The sequence below is a fragment of the Anolis sagrei genome, chromosome 6 (genome assembly GCF_037176765.1).
Source record: "Anolis sagrei isolate rAnoSag1 chromosome 6, rAnoSag1.mat, whole genome shotgun sequence".
Classification (NCBI taxonomy): Eukaryota; Metazoa; Chordata; class Lepidosauria; order Squamata; family Dactyloidae; genus Anolis; species Anolis sagrei.
In genome coordinates, this window is record NC_090026.1 from 130,419,793 (window position 1) to 130,441,514 (window position 21,722).

General features: G+C 47.2%; 2 protein-coding genes across 2 annotated transcripts in view; both read left to right on the forward strand.

Moving 5' to 3' along the window:
* The first annotated feature begins 1,242 nt into the window (after nt 1–1,242).
* LOC132779054 (uncharacterized) overlaps nt 1,243–21,722 on the forward strand; it is a 35,254-nt gene continuing 14,774 nt past the window's right edge. Inside the window, exons 1-5 of the mRNA XM_060782715.2 lie at nt 1,243–1,317; nt 3,977–4,366; nt 5,921–6,047; nt 8,001–8,114; nt 10,813–10,926. Of these exons, the coding sequence (XP_060638698.2) occupies nt 1,294–1,317; nt 3,977–4,366; nt 5,921–6,047; nt 8,001–8,114; nt 10,813–10,926 (769 nt within the window). The 5' untranslated portion in view covers nt 1,243–1,293. The remainder of the gene's footprint in view (nt 1,318–3,976; nt 4,367–5,920; nt 6,048–8,000; nt 8,115–10,812; nt 10,927–21,722) is intronic.
* On the forward strand, nt 13,656–16,359 carry LOC137097299 (zinc finger protein 154-like). The gene has a single exon (XM_067469540.1). The coding sequence runs from the start codon at nt 13,656–13,658 to the stop codon at nt 15,693–15,695; it is 2,040 nt and encodes a 679-aa protein (XP_067325641.1). The 3' UTR covers nt 15,696–16,359.

Sequence of the window (21,722 nt, forward strand, 5' to 3'; positions counted from 1 at the left end):
GGAGGCTGTCCAGGTCCTGAACCGGTGCCTGGCTGCTGTGACGCTCTGGATGAGGGCGAACAAATTGAAACTGAATCCAGACAAGACAGAGGTCCTCCTGGTCAGTCGCAAGACCGAACAGGGCATAGGGTTACAGCCTGTGTTGGATGGGGTCGCACTCCCCCTGAAGACACAGGTTCGCAGTTTGGGTGTGATCCTGGACTCATCGCTGAGCCTGGAACCCCAGGTTTCAGCGGTGACCAGGGGAGCATTTGCACAGCTAAAGCTTGTGCGCCAGCTGCGCCCATACCTTGGGAAGTCTGACTTGGCCACGGTAGTCCACGCTCTGGTTACATCCTGTTTAGACTACTGCAACGCTCTCTACGTGGGGCTGCCCTTGAAGACAGCTCGGAAGCTCCAACTAGTCCAACGCTCGGCAGCCATGATTTTAACAGGGAGCATACAACCCCCCTGTTGCGCCAACTCCACTGGCTACCGATCTGCTATCGGGCTGAATTCAAAGTGCTGGCGTTGGCCTTTAAAGCCCTAAACGGTTCCGGCCCAAGCTCCCTATCCGACCGCATCTCTGCCTATGAACCCACCAGGACTTTGAGATCTTCCGGGGAGACCCTGCTCTCAATCCCGTCTGCTTCTCAAGCTCGGCTGGCGGGGACGAGAGATAGGGCCTTCTCGGTGGTGGCTCCTCGGCTGTGGAACGCCCTTCCTACGGACATTAGACTAGCACCATCTCTAATGGTATTCCGCAAAAAAGTGAAGACCTGGATGTTTGAGCAGGCGTTCCAATAATTAGTGCAATGATTGGTTAATGAACACTGGAATGGAACAATGGATGACGAATCTGGATTATGTTTTTGATGACGAGACGACAGTGAATGGCTATTGTAGTAACTGTTTATTAATTGTGTAATGTGTTAGGTTGTTAACTGTTTCTGTAGCACTGAATTTTTGCTGTTCGTATTTGTTGTGAACCGCTGTGAGTCGCCTTCGGGCTGAGAACAGCGGTATATAAGTAAGGGAAATAATAAATAATAAATAAATAAGTAAATAAATAAACCCAGAGTGCAGATCCACCTTTGGAAAGCTTTTCAAATCCACTTTGCAACGCCTTTCTCCTACCAGTAGATGGCGATAGCGGGCTTGGGCGCTTCCAGAGGTGCGCATGCGCCTCCGCTGCCCCATCCCTTGGCGGTGCTGGTGTAGCCTGCGCAGAGCGAGAGAGAGCCCGTTGCGCATGCGCGCTGACTTTCCCCTAATGGGCGCACGCGCAGTGGCTTCGCCTAGTGGTCCCTGGCCATGGCTGAGTGGACACCTGCCCAGGTGAGGCGTCAACAGGGGGCGGGGGGAGGCAGAAGTGTGTATTTGGGGAAAGCACACAGTCATGTGCAGAGTGCAAGGCAGAATTCAGCATGCATTGCATTGCAAAGGAGCCAGCAAGCATGTGCAGAGTGCAAGGCATAGTTTAGTGTGTATGTGAAGAAGCCCATAGGTAGGTTCAGAGTGCAAGGCACAAATCAGCATGCATTGCATAGGTGCCAGCAAGCATGTGCAGAGTGCAAGGTATAGTTCAGCATGCATTGCATTGCAAAAGTGCCAGGAAGCATGTGCAGAGCGCAAGGCATAGTTTAGTGTATATTTGAGGTTAGCCCATAGACATATGCAGAGTGCAAGGCATAATTCAGCATGCATTGTGTTACAAAGGTGCCAGCAAGCATGTGCAGAGTGCAGTGCATTGTTCATTGTGTATTTGAGATAGCCGATAGGCATGTGCAGAGTACAAGGTATATTTGGAATACATTGCAATGCAAAGTTGACAGCAAGCATGTGCAGAGTGCAAGGCATAATTCATCATGCATTGCATTACAAAGGTGACAACAAGCATGTGCAGAGTGCAAGGCATACTAATAAGTTTATACTTGTTAAATTGTTCTTCATTTTAATTATTGTATTGTTTTAAGTGATTTTTGCACTACAAATAAGATATGAGCAGTGTGCATAGGAATTCATTCATGGTTTTTTTTTCACATTATAATCCGGCCCTCCAACAGTTTGAGGAACTGTGACCTGGCCCTCTGTTTAAAAAGTCTGAGGACCCCTGCCCTAAACACACACACACACACAAGTACACAAATATATACACACACATTGTTCTGTCGCCGCTGGAGCTAAAATTAAATGCTTCTAAGACAGGATGCAAGGCTTGCGTCCAGCGGGAAGCCCGGGGGCCCGAGAAGGAGCCTTTAGAGGAATTTTCCCTATTAAACAGGCTTTAGGAGACTTAAGCTCAAATACAACAGTCTTTATTAATGAACAAGCAAGAATTGTAAGATTTCTAAATAGTCTATTGGCTCTTGCAGTCTTGTTTACAGGAAACAGGCACTATCTTCAAGAAACTTTGTTTAACAGAAAAATTCCCCTTTAAAGCTCCTCCCAAGCTGCTGTGAACTTAAACCCGACTGGTTTGGGTCTGCTACCGGCTGAACTGCGTCTCAGAACCGAACAGACGTACCACCAGGCTTGAAATCCCTTAGCTGAAGATGAAGAGCTGTTATTCCCTCCGGATGTGCTCAGGGCTGTGAAGCTGTTCCCTGGAACCCTTTGGGAATCCGTAGAGGCTTTTAATCTGTTATCCCCCAGGAAGTCTTAAAAGACAAAGCTTTTGCATAGGAGGAACGTCTATACGCATCCTCTGCCTTGGCTTCCCTTGCTGTAACTAACTGAAAAATGGCCCTTTCCCTCCAAAAAGCAAAAAAGGGGGCGGGACCAGGGAGCCTAACTATAATTGGCAGGTGGCTTACCCTATGATTGCAGCCTATAACAGGAAGCCACCCTGCTGCAAAATCCCAAGCCTGGGATTGCAAACAAACATTAACTGCAAAGCAAACAAAATAGGAGCTAGTGGTACAGCTGTACCAGCACACACATATATATAGACCCCCATATATATATATATATATGCAAACACACATATATACACAAATATACAAATATATACACAAACAAAACACATATTCACAGACTGGGCCACAGCAACACGTGGCAGGGGACAGCTAGTCTATATGAATAAAAATGTAACGTTCGTTTGTGGGAGCACAATTCAAAGTGTTGGTGTTAACCTATAAAGCCCTAAACGACTCCAGCCCTCTCCGAACATATTCTCCCCTATGAACCATCAAGATTATTAAGATCGTCTGGAGAGGCCCTGCTCTCGGTCCCACCGGCTTCACAAGCTCGTCTGGTGGGGACGAGGGACAGGGCCTTCTCGGTGGTGGCCCCGCGACTCTGGAACTCTCTCCCACCAGAGGTCAGAACCGCCCCGTCTATCCTGACATTCAGGAAATGGGTGAAGACGTGGTTGTGGAGACAGGCTTTCGATGAATGAGACAACACCCTAGGATTGTGGATGGAAGATGAGGTATACTTGTTTTTAATATGACGACTGACCACCGTAGTTTTAAATATAGTTGCTATTTTAAATGTGTTATTGTAATTATGAACTATGATATTTTACTGATTGTATGTTTTTATGGTTGTAAACCGGGCTGAGTCCCTCTAAGAGGTGAGAAGCTCGGTATAGAAAACTTTGAAATAAATAAATAATAATAAATAAATAACATAACTCAAAAACCACTGGACGAATTGGCACCAAATTTGGACACAGTACACGTATCAGGCCAACAAGTGACCATCACTCATAAAAACACTGAAAAACACAGCAGAAAGGACTTCAAAAGCCAAAAAATAATATATATATATTACAACGCATGTGCAAAACAAGTATAAACACACACAAAACACATATACACAGACTTGGCCACAGCAACGTGTGGCAGGGGATGGCTAGTCTGGGGTAAACAGAAAACCTGGGATCGGATTCGGGGATTGAGGGCCTGTCTGGAAGGGCCATTGGCGGTTTCATTCTGATTTCTCCCAGCGTCCAATATATTTGATCCCAATACTTCTGGGTCTTTTTGTGCAGGCTTGGGAATGGGACGTGGAGCCGCCACCCGTGCTGCCGCCCTTCCAGCCGCCCGCCCTCTTTGACCAAAGCGCCGAGAGAGAGGTCTACCCCGCGGCCGAGATTTCCCTGTGGACGGTGGTGGCCGCCATCCAGGCGGTGGAGCGGAAGGTGGACTCCTACGCCTCGCGGCTGCTGAGCCTGGAAGGCCAAGCGGCGGCAACCGAGAAGAAGGTCTTCGAGCGCGAGAAGTCGGAGCTGGAGGTCGGCAACCGCCTGGCCGCCCTGGGCAGCCTGGTCCAGCAGTACGGCCAGCTCCGGCGCCGGGTGGAGAACTTGGAGAACCTGCTCAAGAACCGGGACTTCTGGATCCTGCGCCTCCCGCTCGGCCCCAAAGGAGAGGTCCCCAAGGTAAGAGGGCAAGGAGCAGAAGAGGAGGGGGAGAGCTTGTTCAGTCCCCAAAAAACTTGCTTTTCTTTACTATCAATATGTCAATAGCTGCATTAAGATCACTACTGACCGGGTCGGAGTGAGCTTCCGACCATTCTGTGTAGCTTGCTGTCGACCTTTGCAGCCCGAAAGACAGTTGCATCTGTCAAGTAGGAAATGTAGGTACCACTTATGCAGGGAGTCTAATTTAACTAACTTGCGACGCCATAAAGATCTTCAGCAAAAAGTATGAGGAAGTACTCCATCAGTGTTACAAATGGACGGTGAAGCAACAGCTCCCCCTAGTGGTCAGAGTACCCTTATGAAAGCTGGAAAGTTAAATAGTCTCTGTGTTTCTGTCTAGGTACCGCTTATGCGGTGAGGCTAATTTAACTAATTTGTGATGCCATAAAAATCTCCAGCAAGCAAACAAAAGAATGAGGAAGTACTCCATCAGTGTCACAAATTTACGGAGTCCAGAGATGTCATGCTCCCCATGCTCTATTCTGCTTTGGTTAGACCACACCTGGAATATTGTGTCAAATTCTGGGCACCACAACTCAAGAGAGATATTGACAAGCTGGAATGTGTCCAGAGGAGGCCAACTCAAATGATCAAGGGTCTGGAGAACAAGCCCTATGAGGAGCGGTTTAAAGAACTGGGCATGTTAGCCTCCAGAATAGAAAACTGAGAGGAGACATGATAGCCATGTATAAATATGTGAGAGGAAGCCACAGGGAGGAAGGAAAAAGCTTGTTTTCTGCTTCCCTGGAGACTAGGACGCGTGGAATAATGGCTTCAAACTACAGAAAAGGAGATTCCACGTGAACATGTGGAAGAACTTCCTGACTGTGAGAGCCGTTCAGCAGTGGAACTCTCTGCCCCGGAGTGTGGTGGAGGCTTCTTCTTTGGAGGCTTTTAAGCAGAGACTGGATGGCCATCTGTTGGGAGGGATCGGATTGTACTTTTCCTGTCTGGCAGAAAGGGGTTGGACTGGATGTCCTTTTTGGGTCTCTTCCAACTCTATGGTTCTATGATTCTTGCCTTCTGACTTCTCAAGGGCCCTGCTCTCCATACCTCATCAATGTGGGCCATGACTTCCCTTGATGTAGATTATGCATGGTCCAGCTTTGGTCCTTGCTCCATGTGTATTGAACTTCAACTCCCACAATTCCTAACAGCCTACCAGCTGTTACGTCAATAGGCTCTCCAAAATGTATTGACCATGCATGGTCCAACTTTGGTCCTCCCTCCAGGTGTTTTGGACTTCTACTCCCACAATTCCTAACAGCCTGCTGGCTGTTAGGAATTGTGGGAGTTGAAGTCCAAAACACCTGGAGGGAGGACCAAAGTTGGACCATACATGGTCAATAGCTTTTGGAGAGCTTGGGAGCCGTACTTTGTGGACTTCTAACTCCCAGAATCCAGTAGCCGTGCTCTCTGCAGGATGGGCAATGGGATTTGTGGTTAGAAGTGACTTCTGGGTCAGGCGTGGACCCGAAGAATGTGTCTCTGAGGCTCTCCTTTGGTTTCCAGGTCCCTGTCACCTTCGACAACAACAGAGCGAGTGTCTCCATGCAAGAGTGGGCCAACCTGGAAGACTGGCAAAAAGAACTCTACAAGAACATCACCAAAGGAAACTACGAGCCACTAACCTCCCTCGGTAAGTGTTTGCTTTTCCTTTGATAACCCTACAGTTGGATTGCGATCAGGACCCACCTTGTGTATGGGGTTAGTCCACATTCTCTCCTGATACTGGGAAGAACTTCCTGACCAGATGAGCTGTTCAACAGGGGAACTCTGTGCCTCAGAGTGTGATGGAATAGGACATGGATCTGTGGGTTCAAATGACAAGGAAGGAGATTCCACCTGAACATTAGGAAAAACTTCCTGACCAGATGAGCTGTTCAACAGGGGAACTCTCTGCCTCAGAGTGTGATGGAATAGGACATGGAGCTGTGGGTTCAAATGACAAGGAAGGAGAGTCCACCTGAACATTAGGAAGAACTTCCTGATCATATGAGCTGTTCAACAGGGGAACTCTCTGCCTCATAGTGTAATAGAATAGGACATGGAGCCGTGGGTTCAAATGACAAGGAAGGAGATTCCACCTGAACATTGGGCAGAACTTCCTGACCATATGAGCTGTTCAACAGTGGAACTCTCTGCCTCAGAATGCGATGGAACAGGACGTAGAGACGTGGGTTCAAATGAAAAGGAAGGAGATTCCACCTGGACATTAGGAAGAACTTCCTGACTATATGAGCTGTTCAGCAGTGGAACTCTCTGCCTCAAAGTGTGATGGAATAGGATTTGGAGCCATGGTTCAAATGACAAGGAAGGAGATTCCACCTGAACATTAGGAATAGCTTCCTGACCATATGAGCTGTTCAACAGGGGAACTCTCTGCCTCAGAGTGTGATGGAAGAGGACTTGGAGCCATGGGTTCAAATGACAAGAAAGATTCCACCTGAACATTAGGAAGAACTTCCTGACCATATGAGCTGTTCATCAGTGGAACTCTCTGCCTCAGAGTGGAATGGAAGAGGACATGGAGCAGTGGGTTCAAATGACAAGAAAGATTCCACCTGAACATTAGGAAGAACTTCCTGACCATATGAGCTGTTCATCAGTGGAACTCTCTGCCTCAGAGTGGAATGGAAGAGGACATGGAGCAGTGGGTTCAAATGACAAGAAAGATTCCACCTGAACATTAGGAAGAACTTCCTGACCATATGAGCTGTTCATCAGTGGAACTCTCTGCCTCAGAGTGGAATGGAAGAGGACATGGAGCAGTGGGTTCAAATGACAAGAAAGATTCCACCTGAACATTAGGAAGAACTTCCTGACCATATGAGCTGTTCATCAGTGGAACTCTCTGCCTCAGAGTGGAATGGAAGAGGACATGGAGCAGTGGGTTCAAATGACAAGAAAGATTCCACCTGAACATTAGGAAGAACTTCCTGACCATATGAGCTGTTCAGCAGTGGAACTCTCTGCCTCAGAGTGTGATGGAAGAGGACTTGGAGCAGTGGGTTCAAATGACAAGGAAGGAGATTTCACCTGAACATTAGGAAGAACTTCCTGACCCATTGAGCTGTTCAAATAACAGGAAAGGAGATTCCACCTGAACATTAGGAAGAACTATGTGACTATATGAGTTGTTCAACAGTGGAACTCTCTGCCTCAGATTGTAATGGAGTAGGACTTGGAGTCATAAGTTCAAATGACAAGGAAGGAGATTCCACCTGAACATTAGGAAGCACTTCCTGATCATATGAGCTGTTCAACAGGGGAACTCTCTGCCTCAGAGTGTGATGGAAGAGGACTTGGAGTCATGGGTTCAAATGACAAGGAAGGAGATTCCACTTGAACATTAGGAAGAACTTCCTGTCCATATGAGCTGTCCAACAGGGGAACTCTCTGCCTCAGAGTGTGATGGAGACTTTTAATGATAGGCTGGATGCCCATCTATCAGGGGTGCTTTGATTGTGTTTTTCCTACATGACAAGGGGTCAGACTAGATGGCCCATGTGTAACTATGATTCTATGTTCTACCACAATCAAAGCTGGGCAATATTTGCGCACCCCATTCTGATCTTGTTTCCACCCACAGACTCGGCCATTTCCAAAGTGGAACCTCCTCCCCAGACCGAAGCAGCGGAAGCTCCCCCTTTTGTGGGCCAAGAGTTTGCGGAGCGGAAGGGTTTCAGCGCACTGCCCAGGACAGGTAAGGGGCATCTCCCAGTTAAATCGCTTAGGTGAAGATGTAAACACAATATAGTACAAATCCAAGTTGTCCAAAGAGTAGAATCATCGAGGTGGAAGGGACCACAAGGGCCATCCAGTCTAACCCTTAGCTATTTTAAGGCATGAGAAGTTCGAGAGACTTGGTCATCAGGAGAATCTACCAAAATGGACTCTTAAAAAACGATTATTGTTGTTGTTGTTGTTGTTGTTGAAAGCTTTCATGGCCAGAATCACCGGGTTGTTGTAGGTTTTTTGGGCTGTCTGGCCATGTTCTAGAAGCATTCTCTCCTGACGTTTCGGCTGCATCTATGGCAGGCATCCTCAAGAGGTTTAGGCACAGCACACAGTGTGCCGATCACCACTGGGACCACCTTGACTTGACTTGTGCCAGAGTCTTTGCAGTTCTATTAATAATATTAATAATAATAATAATAATAATAATAACAACAACAACAACAATAACAACAACTCTAAAGTAACCAGGAATGACATTTACATGGTATCTAATATAATAATAATAATAATAATAATAATAATAATAATAATAACAACAACAACAACAATAACAATAACAACAACTCTAAAGTAACCAGGAATGACATTTACATGGTATCTAATATAATAATAATAATAACAACAACAACAACAACAACAATGTATTGTCAAAGGTTTTCATGGCTGGAATCACTGGGTTGTGATTTCAGGCTATATGGCCATGTTCTAGAGGCATTCTCTCCTGATATTTCACTTGCATCTATGGCAAGGATTCTCACTATCTCTGAGCATGCCTGCCATAGATGCAGGCGAAACGTCAGGAGAGAATGCTTCTAGAACATGGCCATACAGCCCAAAAAGTCTACAACAACCCTATTATTATTATTATTATTATTATTATTATTATTATTATTTGTTTACATATTTCTATTCCACTTTTCTTCCGGCTCAGGACTCAAAGTGGAGAACAACATATAAAAAGCAAATACAACACACAATAACCTCTGAGGATGCCTGCCATAGATGCAGGCAAAATGTCAGGAGAGAATGCTTCTAGAACATGGCGATACAGCCCGAAAAACTTACAGCAACCCTATTATTATTATTATTATTATTATTATTATTTGTTTGCGTATTTCTGTTCCGCTTTTCTTCCGGCTTGGGACTCAAAGCGGCGAACAACATATGAAAAGCGAAAACGACACACAATAAAAGTATACAGCACTATCAAAAACATAAAAGGTTAAGGTTTTCCCTTTGACATTAAGTCCAGTTGTGTCTGACTCTGGGGGTTGGTGCTCATCTCCATTTCTAAGCCGAAGAGCCAGCGTTGTCCATAGACACCTCCAAGTTCATGTGGCCAGCATGACTGCATGGAACACCATTTCTTTCCTTCTGGAAGGGTACCTATTGATCTACTCACATTTACATGTTTTCAAACTGCTAGGTTGGCAGAAGCTGGAGTGAACAGCCGGAGCTCACCCTGCTCCCCGGATTCGAACCACCAACCTTTCGGTCAGCAAGTTCAGCAGCTCAGCGGTTTAACCCGCTGCGCCACTGGGGGCACCATCATAAATATAGTCATATCTATTAACAATTTAAAAAACCAACATCGACATAATTAGCGACTAACAAAAAATACAATTAAACATTTGGTAGATTAAAAAACCCATCTAACACTCAGCAATTTTCCTGAGATTATTAGAGTTTTTGAAATGGCCACCCTGGACATCATTCCACAGATATATAAACCTGACTTGCTTAGTTTCCAACAGATCTCACAACCTCTGAGGATCCCTTCCATAGACGTAGGCGAAACGTCAGGAGAGAATGCTTCTGGAACCTGGCTAGACAGCCTGGAAAACTCACAGCAACCTAGTGATTCCGGCCATGAAAGCCTTCAATACTCAGAAAACGGGGGATTCCAGACAGGAAACAATCAGGGCCAGGTAACAAAATGATAAAAGGTCTGGAGAACAAGCCCTATGAGGAGCGGCTTAAGGAGCTGGGCATGTTTAGCCTGAAGAAGAGAAGGCTGAGAGGAGATATGATAGCCATGTATAAATATGTGAGAGGAAGCCACAGGGAGGAGGAGGGAGCAAGCTTGTTTTCTGCTTCCTACAAGAGAGGAGATTCCATCTGAACATGAGGAAGAACTTCCTGACTGTGAGAGCTGTTCAGCAGTGGAACTCTCTGCCCCGGAGTGTGGTGGAGGCTCCTTCTTTGGAAGCTTTTAAACAGAGGCTGGATGGCCATCTGTCAGGGGTGATTTGAATGCAATATTCCTGCTTCTTGGCAGAATGGGGTTGGACTGGATGGCCCATGAGGTCTCTTCCAACTCTATGATTCTATGATTCTCCCAGGCAGGAAGCAGCGAGGCTTTGAAGCTGCAAGGCCATTCATTGCTAATGAAGGTGGCCAATGGCAACATTCTCCCTTGCCTCAGGTAGATAAGAGTACTTTCTCCAACCCTGGACAACGTTCCACAGATATATAAACCCCACTGGCCTTGTGCCCAACAGACCTCATAACCTCTTGAGGATGCCTGCCATAGATGTGGGCGAAACGACAGGAGGGGATGCTTCTGGAACATGACCATACAGCCCGGAAAACTCACAGCAATCCAAAGTTGGGAATGTTTGTCAGCCATTGGAAACTTGCTTATGGGTTGTCTCTTCCCGCAGAACCAGAACCTCTGGTTTCCAAGGACGACCTCTTGTCTTGGATCAAGCAAGAAGAGCCCCCCGGCAAAGAGAAGTGGGACCCCGAGGAAGAGGCTCCTCCTGTTCCTGGCTTTGGTGAGTGAGTGTGCTGCAAAGACACGGGTTTCCACTTCCTCAATTACCCTTTTAACATATTTAATTGTCGCCATTCCTTACATTGGAGCAGTTGTGATACTTTGTGCCTTTTTTGACAAAACAACCATCAACTTGGAATCACGAACAGGAATCATGACTGATCCTCTTTAGCAACGTTGTCTCCTCTGAAAGGCCTGAAACCAAACCACTTAATTTAAGCCATCCAAGACACCCATGACATCATGCCTAACACATCTGGACTTCAGGGTCATATCTTAGATCCTCTGAGATTATCGGGTTTGCTGGTTTTTCACTCCCTGCGTTCTCAGATCTAATCTATTCTCCCTGGAAAACTCCCCATCCTTCCAAGGCCTTTTCTCAAAGAAACTGGTGCTTTCACTTGTCCCTGTTGCTTGAGAACGAGCTGGAAAATCCAAAACATCAGCCTCGTCTGCTTGCAATTCTCTCCAATCACTCAAGAGACTCCTCACTTTAAAACCCATCATCCCCCTCATCCTCTGAACATTCAGAAAAATCCTCTGATGCTTGCCAGACTACAACACAAGGGCAACAGCCCTCTCTCTCGTTCCCCACCAACCGTGCTTGTGACGGAGGTGGGAGCGAAAGGAGGGCCTCCCTGGAGGATCTTAGAGTTTGTGTCGGTTCATAGATGGAGATGCGATCGCAAAGATAGGCGGGACCCAAACCGTTTAGGGCTGCGTCTCTCTCCCCTTCCACACTCCATCGTTGCCAGGAGGCGGGATTAGAACACCGCTCTAAGCAATGGCTATCATTCATAAAGTGTGAGGCAAAAATCCGCGAAACAGCGAGTCCGCGAAAAGCGAATCGCGAAGTAGCGAGGGAGCACTGTATAGGACGTTGTGCCCTGAGTCTTCATAAATCCAGATGTAATAAAGTGTAGATGATTTACTTTAAAACACGTATTATTCACTTATTTATTTATTTATTTATTTACAGCTTTTATATTCCGCCCTTCTTCTCACCCCGCAGGGGACTCAGGGCGGATTACAGTGTACACATATATGGCCAACATTCAATGCCAATTTTTGACATACAAACATATACAGACATAGGTAAAGGTAAAGGTAGTCCCCTGACATTAAGTCCAGTCATGTCTGACTCTGGGGGTTGGTGCTCATCTCCATTTCTAAGCCGAAGAGCCAGCGTTGTCCGTAGACACCTCCAAGGTCATGTGGCCGGCATGACTGCATGGAGCGCCGTTACCTTCCCGCCGGAGCGGTACCTATTGATCTACTCACATTTGCATGTTTTCGAACTGCTAGGTTGGCAGAAGATATACAGACATACACAGAGGCTATTTAACTTTTATTTTCTGGCCGCTTTCATCGTCCATCTGCAACGCTGATGAAGCACTTCCGCATTCCCCGCATGCTTCCCCGCTGGAATGCTTTGCTGGAGTCTTCTTTATGGCCTCATAAATCAGTTAATTTAGCCTCCCCACACTTTAAGGTGGTACCTAATTTTCCTATTTGACAGATGCAACTGTCTTTCGGGTTGCAAAGGTCGACAACAGGCTACACAATTGGTTGGAAACTCACTCTAACCCGGGCTGGCTTCGAACTCATGACCTTTTGGTCAGAGTGATCTTAATGCAGCTGACACTCAGCCAGCTGCACCACAATCTTTGGTGGGACTACAAACCCCAGAATCCTGAGGTTGTACTCCTACAAAGGAGCTTTCCTTTGCTAGAAAGATATCGTTTTTCCTTCACAACTTCCTCCTAGTACTCTTACTGTATTGTACCAGCCCTCAGTCTTAGATCACAGGCCGTCCCCGAGTTACAAACATATGACTTACAAGTGACTCCTAGGTAAGAACGAGGGTGAGACAACAGGAATTGAGAGAAATCTATTCACCTTGAACTACCAGAAAAGGCAGATAATAAAATAATAATAATAATAACATTTTTGATGGGGGAAAAAGTGGGTGCGACTATTACGTGAGGAAAAAAATGCCTTTGATTCTCAAGTTTCTATTTGCCAGTGTTAACCTGGCGTGATGTGAGTTGTTATTCACCCACAACCTTATGCATTTTTTAAAATAAAAAAATGGCTTCTTCTAATAATCTGGGTACCCAAGCTAGTTGTGAATATTAAATCAGTAGTTCCCAACCTTTTTTTTTTTTTTTTTTACCAGGAATCACTTGACCAGGGACCACTCTACAACATTAGTATCAAAAGGGTTACAGATCTGTTTTTGGTAAACTTTAGATTCTGTTTGGTTGTTTGGGGTGCTGATTTGGAAAATTGGATTGGATTGTGGTGCTTTTGTTGCTGCGTGTGTGAGGCAGAAGGGGAGCAACTCCGTCTTGTGGAATCAGAAGTACTTACATTGAAAAATGATGAATGCTGTAATGGATTGCCTGCCACCATATGAGAAAAGAGTAGATCTTGCCTCCCTCCAAAGCCCTTCCACATTGAGCAGAGTTAATGACTTTGGAGATACCGGCCATGTTTCTTGTTTCTGTGAACACGAAGTCCCTCGTGTCCAGAGCTGTGCGCTGGGATTGAGGAGGGTCTCTGGCTTGCAAGGGGTTGGGCCTCCTCTTCGGGACCTCTTCCGGCAGGACGGCTCTAACTCTTGTGGGTCCCCTTTTATCCCCTCCACCAGATGACAACGTGGCGAGAGTCAAAAGCGAGGAGCGGAGCCTCCGGGGAGGCCCTAAGCCCACCTTCTCAAGCCACAGGATGTTGTATGAGATCCCAAGCGGAATCGTTTTCCAAGTCCCTGAACCAGGAGCAAACAGCAAGAGACAGGTCTGGCCTCAGGGTCCATCAACCACCTGCCATCTTGAGTACAGTCAAGAAGAACCTTCCCGGAGACGACATGAGATGACTTGGTCAACATCCTGGTTTGAAGGGACCCCACCTGAGTGCGTGACGTGTCGGGGAGAGTCGGTTGGCGAGCAGCCTCTGAGGATCCACTCCGCAGGAGGAGAATACAGAGATGGTGGCAACTCATTGGCCCAACAAAGAACAGAGACTTATGTCTGCAAGGATTATAAGAACGGCCTTGGCGATCCGTTCGTTTTGCCTCCAAGAATCCATCCCGATCCACGAATGAACGCCACAGAAGCGAGATCTGGAGATAATGGCAATTCATTGGTCCAGCAAACAACAGAGACATACGTCTGCAAGGATTATCAGAAGGGCCTCAGCCATTTGTTGACTTTGCATTCACAAATCCATTCCGCCGAAGCAAAATCTGGGGATGATGGGGATTCATTGGCCCAGCAAACAACAGAGACTTACGTATGCAAGGATTATAAGAACGGCCTTGGCGATCCGTTGGCTTTTCCTCCACGAATCCATCCCACAGAAGGAAAATCTGGGAGTGGTGGCGAATCATTGGCCCAACAATCAACAGAGAATTACGTCTGCAACAACTATACGAACGGCCACAGCAATCCGTTGACTTTGCCTTCACAAATCCATTCCGCCAAAGCAAAATCTGGGGATGATGGTGATTCATTAGGCCAACAATCAACACAGACTTACGTCTGCAAGGATTATAACAACGGCCTTGGCGATCCGTTGGCTTTTCCTCCACGAATCCATCCCACAGAAGGAAAATCTGGGAGTGGTGGCAAATCACTGACCCAACAATCAACAGAGACTTACGTCTGCAACGACTATACGAACAACCTCAACAATCCGTTGACTTTGCCTTCACAAATCCATTCCGCAGAAGCAAAATCTGGGGATGATGGTGATTCATTGGCCCAGCAAACAACAGAGACTTATGCCTGCGAGGATTATAAGAGTGGCTTGGGCAGTGAGGCGGCTGCTTCGCCATTCGCCTGCTCCATCTGCCCCAAGAGCTTCCGCCTCAAGACCAGCCTTGAGATCCACCAGAAGACCCACGCACCAGGGAAGACCGAGAGCGCCTTCGTGTGCCCTGAGTGCGGCTGCGGCTTCAGCCACGAAGGGCAGCTCTCCCGGCACCGGGCCGTCCACACTGAGCGGCCGCACCGCTGCCCCGAGTGCCCCAAAGCCTTCCACCGTAGGTCCAGCTTGGTGGTCCACCAGAAGACCCACCGGGAGAGGCCTCGGCCCTTCCGGTGCCCACAGTGCAACAAGACCTTCATCCGGAAGCAGCACCTGGAGGACCATAGTCGTATCCACACGGGCGAGAAGCCCTACCAGTGTCCTGAATGCGAGAAGCGCTTCGCCGAGAAATCCAAGCTGACCAACCACTACCGGATCCACACCGGGGAGAGGCCCTACCACTGCGGCCAGTGCGACAAGCGCTTCGTGCGAGCCCACCACCTCACCAAGCACCAGAGTAGTGTCCACCAGGTCGGAGCCAGGCTCTACACTTGTCAAGAGTGCGGGCAAAGCTTTAGCCATGCGCAGGCTTTGCTGAGCCACCAGGCTTGCCACAACGATGGGGAGAGGCGGCATCAATGCACAGAATGCCTCAAGACCTTTGCCCGCAGGAAGTACTTGCAGGAGCACCAGCGGATGCACACCGGAGAGACCCCCTATTCCTGCCCGCAGTGCAGCAAGCGCTTCCGCTACAAGCAGTCGCTCAAGCAGCACTTGCGCACTCATGGGCGCCAGCAGCAGTGGGACAAGGAGGCTCCACCAGGCACAGAAATGGCCCCACATCTCAGCAGGAATTCGGAAAATCCCCCTCTCTTCCAAACAAGCCCTGCCGATGGGATTGTAGTGAACGAGACGTTGGCAAAATGGGCATATGGTCTATGTGAATCTGGAAGCAGTTGATCCGGTTGCGCAGTTGCACAGACACATTGGCAGGGCTTCAGTATGGGCCTGGCTAGCCTTTGCAGCAGCATCTTGTGTGCACATGTATCCTCCAAGGGTGAGGCTGGAATCCTGCTGCTGCTGATACATTGGCACTGCCATGCTGGCACAGACTGTGATGGCAGGAAAAATGTTGTGGGAGCAATAGCAATGTGGTGGAAGAGGTAGTTTGGGCTGTAGATTTCATAGAATCAAAGAGTTGGAAGAGACCCCATGGGCCATCCAGTCCAACCCCATTCTGCCAAGAAGCAGGAATATTGCATTCAAATCACCCCTGACAGATGGCCATCCAGCCTCTGTTTAAAAGCTTCCAAAGAAGGAGCCTCCACCACACTCCGGGGCAGAGAGTTCCACTGCTGAACGGCTCTCACAGTCAGGAAGTTCTTCCTCATGTTCAGATGGAATCTCCTCTCTTGTAGTTTGAAGCCATTGTTCCCTTGCGTCCTAGTCTCCAGGGAAGCAGAAAACAAGCTTGCTCCCTCCTCCTCCTCCCCGTGGCTTCCTCTCACATATTTATACATGGCTATCATATCCCCTCTCAGCCTTCTCTTCTTCAGGCTAAACATGCCCAGCTCCTTAAGCCGCTCCTCATAGGGCTTGTTCTCCAGACCTTTTATCATTTTAGTCGCCTTCCTCTGGACACATTCCAGCTTGTCAATATCTCTCTTCAATTGTGGTGCCCAGAATTGGACACAATATTCCCGGTGTGGTCTAACCAAGGCAGAATAGAGCATGGGTAGCATGACTTCCCTAGATCTAGACACTAGGCTCCTCTTGATGCAGGCCAAAATCCCATTGGCTTTTTTTGCCGCCACATCACATTGTTGGCTCATGTTTAACTTGTTGTCCACGAGGACTCCAAGATCTTTTTTCACACGTACTGCTCTCGAGCCAGGCATTGTCCCCCATTCTGTATCTTTGCATTTTGTTTTTTCTGCCAAAGTGGAGTATCTTGCATTTGTCCCTGTCCAACTTCATTTTGTTAGTTTTGGCCCTTCATCTCTCCAATCTGTCAAGATCGTTTTGAATCCTGCTCCTGTCCTCTGGAGCCTTGGCTCTCCCTCCCAATTTGGTGTTGTCTGCAAACTTGATGATCCTGCCTTCTAGCCCTTCATCTAAGTCATTAATAAAGATGTTGAACAGGACCCACTTTTCATCATCACCCTTGTTTGGCCCCTGTGCAAATGCCATAGCACAATGGAGCAGCAGCATCAGCCTATGGCTTCAATGTTTACTGGGTCAAAGCCTCATGCGCACAAGCCCTGCTCCCCATAATTGCACCAGGTCAAGACACTACATTAGGAGCAATTACTTCAGCCAGGCCAAGAGGAAGGCAAATTTACTCTGATCTCTCAGCCTAATTCAACCTGGGGGTCGGGACCCCTGGGGGGGTCGCGAGAGGGTGTCCGAGGGGTCGCCGAAGACCATCAGTATTTTCTCTTGGTCATCTGGGTTACGTGTGGAAAGTTAGGTTCAATTCTGTTGGTGGTGGGGTTCAGAATGCTCTTTGATTGTAGGTGAACTATAAATCCCAGCAACTACAACCCAAATGCCAGGGTCTATTTCCCCCAAACTCCACTAGTGTTCACATTTGGGCATATTGAGTATTTATGCCAAGTTTGGTCCAGATCCATCATTGTTTGAGTCCACAGATGTAGATGAACTACAACTCCCAAACTCAAGATCCATGCCCACCAAACCCTGCTAGTGTTTCCTGATGGTCATGGGAGTCCTGTGTGCCAAGATTGGTTCAGTTCCATCATTGGTGGAGATCAGAATGTTCTTTGATTGTAGGTGAACTATAAATCCCAGCAACTACAACCCAAATGCCAAGGTCTATTTCCCCCAAACTCCACTAGTGTTCACATTTGGGCATATTGAGTATTTGTGGCAAGTTTGGTCCAGATCCATCATTGTTTGAGTCCACAGATGTAGATGAACTACAACTCCCAAACTCAAGATCCATGCCCACCAAACCCTGCTAGTGTTTTCTGATGGTCATGCGAGTCCTGTGTGCCAAGATTGATTCAGTTCCATCGTTGGTGATCAGAATGTTCTTTTATTGCAGGTGAACTATAAATCCCAGCAACTACAACTCCCAAATGTCAAGGTCTATTTTTCCCAAACTCCAGTAGTGTTCACATTTGGGCATGTTGAGTATTTGTGCCAAGTTTGGTCCAGATCCATCATTGTTTGAGTCCACAGATGTAGTTGAACTACAACTCCCAAACTCAAGATCCATGCCCACCAAACCCTGCTAGTGTTTTCTGATGGTCATGGGAGTCCTATGTGCCAAGATTGGTTCAGTTCCATCATTGGTGGAGATCAGAATGTTCTTTGATTGTAGGTGAACTATAAATCCCAGCAAGTACAACTCTAAAATGATAAAACCAGTCCCTCCCCCCAACCCCACTAATATTCAAATTTGGGCATATTGGGTATTTGTGCCAAATTTGGTCCAGTGAATGAAAATACATCCTGCATATCGGATATTTACATGACGATTCATAACAGTAGCAAAATTACAATTATGAAGTAGCAATGAAAATAATGTTATGGTTGGGGGGTCACCACCACATGAGGAATTGTATCAAGGGGTCGTGGCATTAGGAAGGTTGAGAACTACTGGCCTAATTGATTGGTTCATAATGAGGATCAAATTGACCAGAAAAGAAAAAAAAAATAGGCACAGGAAGCTGGATTGTTTTGGTCCAAGGAATAGACATAGAATCATTGAATTTTAGAGTTGGAAGAGACCTCATGGGCCATCCAGTCCAACCCCATTCTGCCAAGAAGCAGGAATGTTGCATTCAAATCACCCCTGACAGATGGCCATCCAGCCTCTGTTTAAAAGCTTCCAAAGAAGGAGCCTCCACCACACTCCGGGGCAGAGAGTTCCACTGCTGAACGGCTCTCACAGTCAGGAAGTTCTTCCTCATGTTCAGATGGAATCTCCTCTCTTGTAGTTTGAAGCCATTGTTTCGTGTCCTAGTCTCCAAGGAAGCAGAAAACAAGCTTGCTCCCTCCTCCCTGTGGCTTCCTCTCACATATTTATACATGGCTATCCTATCTCCTCTCAGCCTTCTCTTCTTCAGGCTAAACATGCCCAGCTCCTTAAGCCGCTCCTCATAGGGCTTGTTCTCCAGACCCTTGATCATTTGAGTCGCCCTCCTTTGGACACAGTATTCCAGCTTGTCAAGATCTCTCTTGAATTGTGGTGCCCAGAATTGGACACAATATTCCAGGTGTGGTCTAACCAAGGCAGAATAGAGCATGGGGAGCATGACTTCCCTGGATCTAGACACCAGGCTCCTCTTGATGCAGGCCAAAATCCCATTGGCTTTTTTTGCCGCCACATCACATTGTTGGCTCATGTTTAACTTGTTGTCCACGAGGACTCCAAGATCTTTTTCACACGTACTGCTCTCGAGCCAGGCATCGTCCCCCATTTTGTATCTTTGCATTTCGTATTTCCTGCCAAAGTGGAGTATCTTGCACTGTTGAACTTCATTTTGTTAGTTTTGGCCAATCATCTCTCTAATCTGTCAAGATCGTTTTGAATCCTGCTCCTGTCCCCTGGAATATTGTGAAGCCCTAGCGTGGCCTTCAGGGTTGCTATTAAAGAAAAGATCATGTATTGCTTCCTTCTAATTTTTTTTAAAATATTAACTACACTTCCGTTTAGCATTTTTTAAGTTTCAAACTCACAAAGGGACTTGTAGTTCTTTATGTTTCCCTGTATATGTTTTGCCCTGTTACACACCTCCTTAACAGTGGCCCTTGGAGCTTCTAAAGGTGCCAGCCACAATATGGCTCAACATGGAAGGCAGTTCCATGAGAAAGTCAATACACAAGGAGAAATAGATGATTATGTCAGCAAACATCCAGTATAATGGGGAAGAAGATAGGAATCTGATTGCAGTTCCCATCAGTGGCGAGGAATGTTAATGTGGTGGTGAGAACACTTGAAGAACTAAAAGAGAGTCCTCTATACACCAGAGTCTTCTTCCCAATCTGGACACCTTATTTGAGCAGTTCTGAATGCTGAAGTTGTGGTATTTATTTATTTGTCGTGTCAGGGCAACCAGTCAATTATATTACATTTCTAACAGAACAAAGCAAACAAACAGACAGACAAAATACAAAATTTATGAGTTTGGTAGTTGATTAGACGTCCTTTGACCAGTATCTGGCCCCTTGGAGTGCTTCCGGTGTTGCCGCAAGAAGGTCCTCCATTGTGCATGTGGCAGGGCTCAGGTTGCATTGCAGCAGGTGGTCAGTGGTTTGCTCCTCTCCGCACTCGCATGTCGAGGATTCCACTTTGTGGCCCCATTTCTTGAGGTTGGCTCTGCATCTCGTGGTGCCAGAGCGCCTTCCAAGTCGCCCAGTCCTCTGTGTGCCCAGGGGGGAGTCTCTCATTTGGTATCAGCCATGGGTTGAGGTTCGGGGTTTGAGCCTGCCACTTTTGGACTCTCGCTTGCTGAGGTGTTTCAGCGAGTGTCTCTGTAGATCTTAGAAAACTATGTCTAGATTTGAGTCGTTGACGTGCTGGCTGATACCCAAACAGGGGATGAGCTAGAGATGTCTCTGCCTTGGTCCTTTCACTATTGGCTGCTACTTCCCGGTGGATGTCAGGTGGTGCAATACCGGCTAAGCAGTGTAATTTCTCCAGTGGTGTAGGGCGCAGACACCCCGTGATAATGCGGCAAACCCTCCCACATCCACTGTTTTAGTGTGGTGAGTTCCACACTGCCTGAAGGGTTTTCTCACTAAATAGGTCTTCGTTGTGGAGCCTGTAATAGTTTTCCAACAAGCCAGCTGTTTCAGGAGTAATGCCCGGAAGGTAGTTGGTTCTGCAGCCTCTCGGTATGGAGGCCCGTGAGCAGGTTTCTGAAGTTGCGGTAACCATACATATCCTAAGAAAGCTTCTGTCATCATTCCTTCAGCTCTAGGTGCTCTTACTGCCTACTACAGGGAAAACCAGCTGATCCCCAACCCATCTAAAACACAGACATGTGCCTTTCATCTCAAGAACAGAGAAGCATCCCGAGCTCTGAAGATCACCTGGGAAGGAATCCCACTGGAGCATTGCAGTGCACCCAAATACCTGGGAGTCACTCTGGACCGTGCTCTGACCTACAAGAAGCACTGCCTGAACATCAAGCAAAAAGTGGGTGCTAGAAACAATATCATACGAAAGCTGACTGGCACAACCTGGGGATCACAACCAGATACAGTGAAGACATCTGCCCTTGTGCTGTGCTACTCCGCTGCTGAGTATGCATGCCCAGTGTGGAACACATCTCACCACGCTAAAACAGTAGATGTGGCTCTTAATGAGACATGCCGCATTATCACGGGATGTCTGCCGCATTATCACGGGATGTCTGCGCTCTACACCACTGGAGAAATTACACTTTCTAGCCGGTATTGCACTACCTGACATCCGCCGGGAAGTAGCAGCCAATAGTGAAAGGACCAAGGCAGAGACATCTCCAGCTCATCCCCTGTTTGGGTATCAGCCAGCACGTCAACGACTTAAATCCAGACATAGTTTTCTAAGATCTATAGAGACACTCGCTGGAACACCTCAGCAAGCGAGAGTACAAAAGTGGCAGGCCCAAACCCAGAACCTCAACCAATGGCTGATACCAATGAGAGACTACCCCCTGGGCACACAGAAGACTGGGCGACTTGGAAGGCACTGAACAGACTGCGCTCTGGCACCATGAGATGCAGAGCCAACCTTCAGAAATGGGGCTACAGGGTGGAATCCACGACATGTGAGTGTGAAGAAGAGCAAACCACTGACCACCTGCTGCAATGCAACCTGAGCCCTGCCACATGCACCATGGAGGACCTTCTTGCGGCAACACCAGAGGCACTCCAAGTGGCCAGATATTGGTCAAAGGACATTTAATCAACTACCAAACTCACACATTCTGTATTTTCTCTGTTTGTTTGCTTTGTTCTGTTAGAAATGTAATA

What these genes read in the sequence shown, in the direction of transcription:
- LOC137097299 (XM_067469540.1), top strand. Translation starts at nt 13,656, where the DNA reads ATGTTGTATGAGATCCCAAGCGGAATCGTTTTCCAAGTCCCTGAACCA.